The sequence below is a fragment of the Chaetura pelagica genome, unplaced genomic scaffold, assembly GCF_000747805.2.
Source record: "Chaetura pelagica isolate M959 unplaced genomic scaffold, ChaPel_1.0 scaffold938, whole genome shotgun sequence".
Lineage (NCBI taxonomy): Eukaryota > Metazoa > Chordata > Aves > Apodiformes > Apodidae > Chaetura > Chaetura pelagica.
The window spans coordinates 1066866-1077583 of record NW_009954221.1 but is presented as its reverse complement, the minus strand read 5'-3'; the positions used below and the strand labels follow the sequence as shown (position 1 = coordinate 1077583).

Here is a 10718-nt window from a genome sequence, read left to right as displayed (position 1 = left end):
GAGCCGGCGGGGGGGGGGGGTGTCCTCTGCCTCCCCTGCCACAGAAGGTAAAACAGTTCATAAAAAAGGCAATTTTCCCCCCCTGCAGCCCCCTCCCCCCCCCAGGCACAGCGTTTCCCAGGGAAACGTGCTCTGTCTTGCTTAAAAATAGGAATTCCTGAGCAGAGGTAATGAAGGTGCTGGCAGGCAGCAGCCTGGGGAGTCAGCAGCAGGGAACCAGCCCCAGCCTCTGGTTTGTAAGGTCATCAGGATGCAGCAGCATTTCCTGAGGAAGGACAATTGCTTTTATTTAAGCAGAGGGAAATAACAAAGATGGTGTGAGGATAAAGGGGTCCTGGGTCCTGCTTGCAAATGTCTGATGGGCTCTGAGCAAGGGGCTTGGATTCTGCTGGGGGGCAGAAGACAAACACAGCCCAGTTTGTCTCCTCTCAGAGCTCAGGGTCTGCTCAGAAAGTCAATTAAAACAGGGGACATGGCAGGGCAGGAGGGGCTGTTAAAGAGGCCCTTTGTGAAAATGGGCTTGTTGAATAAAGCAGAAGGCAAGGCCAGGCAGGTGCTGCAGCCACTGGGCTGAGCCCTGCTTGGGAAAGGGGAGAGCAGGGGGTGCCTTTCAGGAGCTGGGCTGTCCCTGCTGCCTCTCTGAGTCCCATCAAACGGGAGGAATTCAAATCCCTGCAGAAAATCCAACATCTCTGGAGCCCATCCCAGTGCTGGAAGGACAACTTGATGGCTACCAGGCTGTTTCCACATGGTTCTGAGTCACCTGGAGGGCTCTGCCCCTTCCTGGTGTTGCTCCCATGGCCACAGGGAGATCCCAGAGTCCCCGACTGGTTTGGGTTGGAAGGGACCTTCAAAATCAGAGAGTCCCAAACCCCCCTGCCATGGGCAGGGATGCCTCCCTGGTTGCTCCAAGCCCCATCCAACCTGGTCTTGGGCACTTGAGATGAGTTTTTGCCAAATGCTTCATTGCCCAGGGTGAGAAGAGGTCTGGGACAGGTAGGGAGCCCCAGGCTTGGCTGGGGATGCCAAGTCCATCACTCATTGAGAAGTGGTACAGCCACCAGGTCACTGCAGAGCACCACAGGTGATGGGAATTTGTAGAAAGCTGACTCCACAGAGGTCCTGCCAGCCATGCTGTGGGAAAGCACCTTCCCTGGGGCTCGTGGTGGGGCTGGTGCTGCTGAGCTCTTCTTGGCTGAAGGACAGAGCATGGGGTCAGCCTGGGGTGCATGGACATGGACTCCTGCGGAAGGAGTTTTGCAGCACTGGGTTTTTTTTCCTGCTGAAACATTTGCTGCACAACTGGCTGTTTTGCAAGGGAAAGTTTGGCTTTGATGAAGTCCTGCAGGAGCATCACCCAAGGTTTTTCCTGACGTTTCACCTGCTCAGCTGCTCTGGGGGATGAGCTGCTGCAGGGATGAGAGCCCAGGCTGCAAGGACACCTGCCTGCTAACATCCTTCATCCCTGCTTCCAAATACCCCACCTCACTCCAGCTCTCCATGCCTCTTTCTTTCTCCTGGCAGTGAGTTTTTAGGGTTGATTCCCCGTCCTTGTGAAAGATTATTTATGTCAAGTGCTTCAAAATAAACTGCCTGGTGATTTATTGCCTGGTTCCAGCAGGAGGGGAGAGTTTAGGAGGCAGAACTCAGGCTGTTTCTAATTCATGGTGAGCAAATAATATAGTCTTTATTTAAGCCTCATTTCCCCATTCCCTTTTTCACACTAAAATTCACAGGCTGGTAAAGTTCTGTTTGCAGTGGGACAAGATTTCTTTTGCCTGGTTTTCCCCTTTCCCAGCAAGGGAAATGATCCCCACCCATTGCACAGGATTAGGAAGCAGCTCATTCATCTCCAGGGTGGTTCTGGCAAGGCCAAGGTCATGAGCTGGGCTCTCACCCCTCACCCTGCTCAGCACCTTGGGCACTTGTCAGATCCTTTCCAAGAGCAAAAGCCCCACTCAGAGGGGCTCCAAGAAGGATATTTCAGATGTTATGAGAAATGAGGAGCTGACCTGACTCACCTGGGGCCTCTGGGGGAGGGGAAAGCCACCAATTTTGAGATTTTTCACACTGATTTCTTTCAGTGAGTGTAATAGTCTGTTTTTTTTAATGCACATTTCAAAGGAATTTATCAACTTTTCCACTTAAGCCAATGAAAACACTTTGGTAGAAACTGGTGAAGTTTAAGCAGCACATTCATTTCTGGGTGAATTTATAATTTTTAAGGCTATTAAAAAAAAAAAATCCAACCCAACCCCCTGCCTGGATATTGTTTCATGGCAATTTCCCACCAAAAGGAAGCAACAAACACTTTTCCCAGGACTCCTGCAGGCATCTCTGCTGATTGCTGCTCTTGTCAGCCAGGGGTTTGCACTCCCCAGCCCCCAGGAGCTGGTGTGAAGCCCCAGGTAGCAAAGGGGTGAGGAGCAGGAGCACTGCAGTGAAGGCTCATGGAGAAGGGATGAGCAGCTGAGAAGGCAGATTTACAACAGGAGGACAAAACCTGCTTCCCCATCTCTCTGAGTCCTCCAGGAAAAGGCCAATTCACACATCAGATCAGACATAAGGAGACATTGAAGTCTGTTCAAATGATCAAAGCAGCCAGAGGGGCCAAGAGGGATGGGGATGTGTGAGCACCTACCAACATCCCCTGCAGGTCTCCAGGAGGGCCTGAGGAAGCCCATGGGGAGCAGGCAGCAGCCTCGATGGAGCCTCCCTGGGGGCAGAGAGGGCCAGGAGGACACCCTGGACAAAGGCCATGTCATCAAGGTGAGGAGCTGAGGTTGTCCAAAGGGTTCTCATGTCCCACAGAGGGTTTGGTCATCCTGCAGCCCATCCCATGGTCCTTCCTCTGGTGCTGCACCCCTGGAGCAGAAGCAGAGATGTTCTGCACTGCTCACCTGGCTTAGGTGTCACCTCAGGTGGACATGGACATCTGCTGTGGTGTCCTCAGGGTTTGAAAGAGGGGGTTTCTAACAGGCTCAGTGGTTTCTAAGCAGGTGTTGGAGCAGGTGCTGGGAGAGCTGCAACCCCTGTGCACCTCGGAGCAGAAGTTCATCCAGAGGTTCTTCCAGCTACACCAGGATGCTGCAGACCTGCAGCTGCTGGAGGCAAGTACAAGGTCCTCTCCAGTCCCATTAGCCCTCCAGCTTGACCCTAGGCACCGTGAGGTGGCTGATACCTGAGCTCCTGCCCTCCAGCAATGGTCAGTGGTGTCAGAAGTGAGGAAACTAAAGACCTCCTGGTGACAGGAGAGTTGGGTTGAGCTCAGTTGCTGAGTTCAGGAAGGTCACAGGGTGTCTAAGCATGAAACTCAGGCCTCCAACATGAGGCAGCAGAACTGAAACCCAGGTGCCAGGTTTTCAGGGCAGGCAAATCCCAATTTTCACCCCATTCTTTCTTTCAGGTGCCTGCCCCTGAGGGAGGAGAGAACCTGGTGCCTCCAGAGGACCCTCCCTGTGGCAAAGCTGGGAACCAGTGCGTGGGGAGGAGCTGGGGAGGAGCTGGGGCTGCCTGCTCTGGCTGCAGTGGCCTCCAGGGACTGAGGGAGGGAGGGATTGTCACTCATGACTATCCTAATATCAACTAAGTGGTCTCAGGTTTGCACCCTGGGAAGCCCAGGAGACATCCTTGCTGGGTTCAGTGGAGAGTCTGAGCAGAGCTGCTGGTTCTGCCTCCCCCCCCCACAGCAGCTCTGCTCCAGGCTGGGCCAGAAAGTGAGGTCTGTGTGTCCTGGCAGACCCTGTGTTTTGGTGGGTTGATGTCCTTACTAGAAGGTCAGGAAGTGACAGGTACTGTTTCAACATCCTCCCAGAGATGGTGAGGAGATGAAGGTTGACCCAGGCTCTGCTTCTCTAGCCTTGCTCTTGCTGTGCAGCTGCCCCTCCTCGTGTCAGTGCTTACCTTTTGTTTTTTTAAGGCTGGAAGAAGCTACAACCCAGCTGCTGAGTGAGATCTTCAGCTGCCTGGAACCAGAGCTGAGAGGATTTCTAGATGTCTGCAATAAGGTCCACCCATTGGGCTGCTTGGAGGTCCTGGTTGCCTTGAGTGACTCCATCTTTGAGATGTGGGGCTCTTCCTCAGCCCTCCCCTCCTCCTTCCTCAGCACTGTCCTGGGCAACGTGCTGCTCATGGCCAAGAGCAGCTTCAACAAATACATTGTGAGTATCAGTAGGAGCAAGAGCAAGTGCACCCAAATGATGTTTGACCTCCTCCAGAATCTTCTAAACCTCCACAATGGTTTATATCAGGCAAGGATTTGGCTCCTTGGTCCAGACCCTCATTGCATCAAGGGTTGTGCCTGTATGAGGGAGGTGGGACACCAACCTCAGTGCCATCTGTGCCTCCTCTTACTAGGATGGTCAAACCAAAGATGTTTCCCCCATATTAGAGTCCTGGGAGGCTGTGGGAGTGATGGCAGGATGTCTGATGGCTGGAGCCCAGCTCTCCTGTTCTCCTGGACATATTCCAGGACCAAGCAGCAGGGGAGGAGTGTGGGGGGTGTTGAGAGCCCACCAGAATTGGCCAAGGAACCTGAGTCCACCAAAGTCAAGGGAAGCCACACATTGACATCAACTCTATGCCAAGACCTGGAGCAGTGAGTCTGCTCAGAAAGCAGCCTGAGAAGGGCAAGAAGTGGCAGTGGTGAGCAGCTCTGGGCTGAGCAAGGAACCTGCCTGGCTTGGGAGACCAGATACAGCAGCTCCCAGAGAGCAGCTAACGGGGCTTCACGTCCAGCCTCAGACAGGGAAGGTCACGGATCTGCCCACAGAGGAGAAGGCAGATGGAGGTGGCCCCAGTGCTCTGCAAAGTGAGGCTGGGGCTGTCCCAGGTCTGAGGGACACGTGTCTTGTGTGTCATCGCCAGGAGACCTTGTGCAAAGAGATTGAGGAGGTGAAGGTGCCCAGCAAGGTGAGGGGTGGGATCCTGCCCTCCGTGAGCCGCTTCCAGGAGTTTGTCACCTTCTCAGAGCAGCTGGTCAGGACGGCTCAGCGCAGGGGAGAGCTGGACAAAGCCCACCTCAGGCTGGCCAGCAGTGTCTTCAGCAGCAGTAAGTACCCAGGCTGGAGGCATCAGACAGGCAGACGTGTAGCTGCAGCTCCAGGAGTTACCAGCGAGCAGCTGAGCCACCAGAGCAGGGGCTGTGGAGGCTTCTGGCCTCCTGGGCACCACCTGGGGCTCAAGCTCCTGCACTGAGCAAGAGCCTGGGAGCATCAGACCAGCTCGGGGAGTGTGGGATGCTGGGTGGATGGCATCTGCCACACCAGGATGGTCCCAGGGCTGAGACACACACGCTCAGCTTTGAGCCTGATGTCAGCCTCTCCTCTGGAGGGGCAGCTCCTCACCACAGGGCAGACCCTTCTTCTTACAAGCTCAGAGGCTTTGGGAGCAGCTGCAGCCAAAAAGCAACTGCTCCTCAGTACTCCAAGATTTGTTCCTTTCTCTTAAGTCAACAGTCTGTCTTCTGCAAACCTGAAGGTGAACACAGACATGGTCATGATGGAGAATTTCCACCACATTCATTGCTTCCTGTGCCAAAAGGAGATCCACTGCCTGGATGGCAAGAAGAGAGAAGCCAAGCAAAGGTACAGGGAGCACATGGAGAAATATGTCATCAAGTACCTGGGCCAGCCCCTGGAGAAGCTCCATGTGAGTATAGGATGAACAAACCCTTGTCTGTGTCTCTCTCCCCCATGGTAGGGGGGTTGGGGCTGGGTGGTCTTCAGGGTCCCTCCCAAACCATTCCTTGGTTCTCTGATTCTATCAATGTGTTGTCACACCCTGATGTTCTCACACCTACTCTCACCATTTGCTGGGGGCTTCCCCACACACAGCCCAGCCCCACAAGAGCAGGGTTCAGGGGCTCAGGTGCTGGTACCAGCTCAGCCTCCAGGCCCCCCCAGACCCCTGCCCATCGCGTGCCTGTGCCTGGCAGATCCCAGCTCCTTCTGCACGGCTGCCTGGGCTGATGGGCCCAGCAGAGCTTCAGGCTTCCCCAGCAGCTGCTTGGGAGCTGAGCTGAGAGCATCTGGCTCTGCTAACTCAAAGAGACATTCCCCCCCCTCCCACAGGCCACGGCTGCTCCCAAGACCCCTCCTCACTGGCCTGAAACCTCTCACAGCCCGAGCTCAGCTTGAATTATTTACAGGCCCTGTAGCTTTCAATTTGTTCCAGCCTTTGATGTCAAACATCTTGTAGGTTTGACTGGAAGAGCAGCTTGGTGTCTCGTGCCACCCCCAGCTCTGTGTTAGTGGCTCCCAACCTCTCCTTGGTGAGGGGAAGTATCAGCTCCTTGCTCACAACAAGGCAAAGGGAGCAGCACATGAGGGTATGGAGATTTAGTGTTGCCCAGGGACTTCCAGAGTCCTGGCATGGCCTTCCCTGGCAGGACATGAAGCTCCTCAGCTGTCAGCACAATTTTCTGCCAGCAAGACGAGTTGCTAAGGGGCCTGAATAATGCAGGAGCCCACTTCTGGTTCTGAAAACAGCTTAGATATTTAGGAACCTCTTTCTATCCTTTGGCTTTAGGGTATGTTTCCACAGCAAAATTACAGCAAAAGCTCTCAAGACAGGAGGTGCTGGGTGGTATGAGCAGGAGAGGAGGCAGTAGGTCAAAAAAACAGAGTTACCCATGACAAGAGGTATTGCTAAACTGGAGCAAGGCCAGGGGAGTGCCAGCAGTATGGTGAGGAGAGGCTGAAGGACTTGGTCAGCCTGGGGAAGAACATGTCAGGGGTACCCAGTAGCCACCTTCCCAAGAAGGTTGTGGAGCTGCACAGCAGGATGATGAGAGAAGAGTCAGAAAGTGTGACCAGGAGGTTGCAGCTGGGTAGAAGGAAAACAATGACTCTGAGAAGAATAAAGCACTGAAACAGCCTGTCCAGGGAGGCTGCAGATTCTCCATCCTTGAAGGTGTTGAAGAAAGGAGGGAGGAAAACTGGTAACATTCCCTATGCTCAGCTTCCTAGAGGATAACTAACCCCCAGTACTTCATCTCCACTACTTGGGCATGGGAAAGGCCTGAGGCAAGTGGCCAGGTCTCAGCACTGATGCAGAAGGCCCATCAGTGAAGGTCTCCTTCCCCTTCCAGCACTTCTTTGAGGGGGTGAAAGCCCGGCTGGCCCAAGGGGTGAGGGAGGAGGATGTCAGCTTCCAGCTGGCCTACAGCAAGCAGGAGCTGAGGAAGCTCATAGAGAAATACCCTGGCAAGGAAGTAAGAAGAGCCCTGGAGACCCTCTACAGGAACATCCACAAGCATCTCTCCCCAGAGGAAAACCTTTTGCCGGTAACTGGGGCGTGAGCTGGGTGGGACACACTGGTCTGCTGGGGTTTCAGGGCTGCAGGGCAGGGTGTCTTCTGGCTTCTCCTGCTGTAGTGCCCCTTGCCATTCCACAGAGCAGCATGTGCAGCTGGCACAGGCTGCTGAGCTCCTTTCCCCAGGTGGTGTGGCAGGCTGTGCAGCAGCAGCTCACACAGCAGTGCCAGGAGTTTGAGGCTCTGATCCAGCGCTGCTATCCGGGGGCAGGGATTGCCCTGGACTTCACCATGGAGGACCTGCTGAGCTACTTCAACTCCATCACCCTGTCCAACATGTAGCAGCAACAGCCTCTGCCTGTCTGTGGGGAGCAGCTCAGGGACCCTCACCTGCAGCTGCACCTTCAAAGAGCTCAAGTTAAAACCTTTCCCAAGCCAAGGTTTGACTTGTGGAGGTTTTACCCTCAACTTCATGCTAAAGCTCCATGCCAAAGTGCCTCTGACTTCTCAGCCTTGGGCACAATCTCCCTTGGGAGAGTGGACTTCTCAAGCACAAACCAAAGCTTCCCTGCTCCAACAAATTATTATGCAGCTAATAAAAAAAAAATAAATAAAACCAACCTGAAACTTCTTCCAAAGCAAGTGCCAGTGCTGTGCCCCTTCAGCAGGGAACACCCCAGGGCCACTGACCAGCAAAAACCACCTTCTCTCTTCAGAGCCAGGCTGAAAACAAACACCCCTCACCAAAACCCAGCCCCTGAGAAGAGCTTAAATCTGCTCCAGGGCCCATGGGTGTGGGTGAGAGCTCCAGGTGAGGCTGGTCAAGGCTACTGAGGCAAATTAGTGCCCTCAAAGCCCTGTCAGGTGTCGGTGTCAATGGCTGCGTTGTTAGCACCTGAGGGAACAGCTTGGACAGTTTTAGTAAGGAAAAGATATTAGGGCTTTTTCCCAAGAATCACAGAAGGGTTTGGGTTGGAAGGGACCTTTAAAGGTCACCTAGTCCAACCTCCCTGCAATGAGCAGGGACATTTTCAACTAGATGAGGTTGCTCAGAGCCTGGACCAAGCTGACCTGGAATGTTTTCACAATGTCTCTGGGCAACCTGGGCCAGTGTTTCACCACCCTGATTGGAAACAATTCCTTATATCTAGTCTAAATCTCCCCTCTTTCAGTTTAAAGAAAATGAGGTTTGGGAGGTCCACCTGCTGCTTGCCCCTCTGTCTGCCAGCCCCACTGCTACTGAACCTCTCCTCCAGGAGTGGACAGGACAGCAGGAAGCACCAAGAAGATATTCTCTTGTGAGTGTCCTGTGAAAAAAGGACAGGCAGAAGGAAGAGATGCTGACAGGCTCCTTCAGGGAAGGGGGAGCAGCTCTGTCCTGCTGGCATTTTGTGCTGCACTGGTGTGCAAGGGGTTTATTTCCCAGCAGCAGGAGTGTTGGGCTTCTCTTGCCCAGGGTTGGCAGCAGAGAACCTGTGGAGGGTCTCAGAGGAGAGAAGTGTCATTTGCATCTGCATTTGGGGCTTTTTAAGAGTGAGAAGTAAATGTGTCTAAGTAGGAAATTATTTGAAGGAAACTGGACCCCATTTGGCATTGAGGGGCTTGGCACAACCCTTCAGTTTTTGGGTTTTCTGCTGGTAAAATCAGCCAAACCCCAAATGAAAAGAGAACTTCAGAGCCTCATAAAAATACCATTCTGGCCACTAGGACCAAATCCAATCCAAGTTCCTCTTCTTTTGGTGCTGGTCAGGGCCACAGCCCCTTTCTTATGGTCTGTTTCACACCTTCACCCCACAGGCACCAGAAGGGGTTCTGTCCCCTGCCTGCAAGAGGCTGGTGCCTTTCCATGGGGACACCAAGCTCAGCTGTGGTGCCCTCTCCTCCCAGGAATGCTCTTTCCTTGGAGACGTTTCCTATCACACTGCCAGGGCCAGGCTCGTCTGCTCCCTCTCTCTTTGCCCCACCTGGATGAGTGTTTGCACCTGAACGTGAAGAGGGCTGGGAGGACACCAGAGGGGGGGATCCTACATGTTTGGTGCACACAGGATTTGGTGCATTGAGAGCTCAGCGACTTGGTGACATCAAGTCTCAGGGAGGTTACCCAGCTGGTCCTCCAGAGCTGGCCCCAGTCACGGGCTGTGACATGCTCAGGTGCCACCAGAGAAGAGAATCCCTTCAGAGAGGAGAGCTTATTGCTTCTGTACTTGTGCCACCTGCAGGCCAAAAGACAACCTGTCTGCCCTCCGCTCAGCTCAGCTCAGCTGCCTGGACCGTCACCCTGAGCACCTGAGCGCTCCCAGCCTTCATGTCCATCAAGTCCAGCCCGTGACCAACATGACCACATCTCCAGACCATGGCACTGAGTGCCCCTTCCAGCCTTTCCTTGAACGCCCCCAGAGCTGGTGCCTCCACCCCCCATCCCAAGGTCTGATCACCCTTCCAGCGAGGAAGTGCCTCCTCACATCCCACCTGTCGCTGGTCGCCTGGAAAAAGAGCCCAGCCCTCACCTGACTATTCGTGGCTACTACAGGAAGGGAGCCAGAGGCACCTCCTGGGCTTCACCCTGTGCAGGGACCCCCGGGGAGGGGGGACCCGGGGGGGGACCCGGGACCGCGCCCCGCGCTCCCGGCGCCGCTCTCCAGGGTGCTGAAGGTGCTGGAGGTGCTGGAGGTGCTGGAGGTGCTGGAGGTGCTGGAGGTGCTGGAGGTGCTGGAGGTGCTGCCCCCGGGAGGGCTGGTGTCCCCTTGGGGGCTGGTGTCCCCTGCAGAGCACCCATGCCTGCCAGAGAAGGCTGATACTCGCTGGAGACCGATATTAGGAAGGCATCCTTCCCTGTGAGGGTGGTGAGACCCTGGCCCAGGGTGCCCAGGGGCCGGTTTTGCTCGATTGAAGACTGTTGTGTGTGTGGGCCTGGAGGTGCTGGAGGTGCTGGAGGTGCTGGAGGTGCTGGAGGTGCTGGAGGTGCTGGAGGTGCTGGAGGTGCTGGAGGTGCTGGAGGTGCTGGAGGTGCTGGAGGTGCTGGAGGTGCTGGAGGTGCTGGAGGCGCTGGAGGTGCTGGAGGTGCTGGAGGCGCTGGAGGTGCTGGAGGTGCTGGAGGCGCTGGAGGTGCTGGAGGTGCTGGAGGCGCTGGAGGTGCTGGAGGTGCTGGAGGCGCTGGAGGTGCTGGAGGTGCTGGAGGCGCTGGAGGTGCTGGAGGTGCTGGAGGCGCTGGAGGTGCTGGAGGTGCTGGAGGCGCTGGAGGTGCTGGAGGTGCTGGAGGCGCTGGAGGTGCTGGAGGTGCTGGAGGCGCTGGAGGTGCTGGAGGTGCTGGAGGCGCTGGAGGTGCTGGAGGTGCTGGAGGTGCTGAAGGTGCTGGAGGTGCTGGAGGTGCTGGAGGTGCTGAAGGTGCTGGAGGTGCTGGAGGTGCTGGAGGTGCTGCCCCCGGGAGGGCTGGTGTCCCCTTGGGGGCTGGTGTCCCCTGCAGA

At 55.3% G+C, this 10718-nt stretch overlaps 1 protein-coding gene across 1 annotated transcript in view; it reads left to right on the top strand.

The window, feature by feature from the left end:
* The window catches only part of LOC104393922 (exocyst complex component 1-like), a 24445-nt gene extending 16849 nt beyond the window's left edge, over window positions 1-7596 (top strand). The window contains exons 10-17 of the mRNA XM_010003451.1: window positions 2657-2769; window positions 3000-3110; window positions 3407-3477; window positions 3920-4160; window positions 4867-5050; window positions 5450-5649; window positions 7091-7285; window positions 7441-7596. Coding sequence (XP_010001753.1) covers window positions 2657-2769; window positions 3000-3110; window positions 3407-3477; window positions 3920-4160; window positions 4867-5050; window positions 5450-5649; window positions 7091-7285; window positions 7441-7596 — 1271 coding nt within the window. The remainder of the gene's footprint in view (window positions 1-2656; window positions 2770-2999; window positions 3111-3406; window positions 3478-3919; window positions 4161-4866; window positions 5051-5449; window positions 5650-7090; window positions 7286-7440) is intronic.
* Window positions 7597-10718: the final 3122 nt, after the last annotated feature.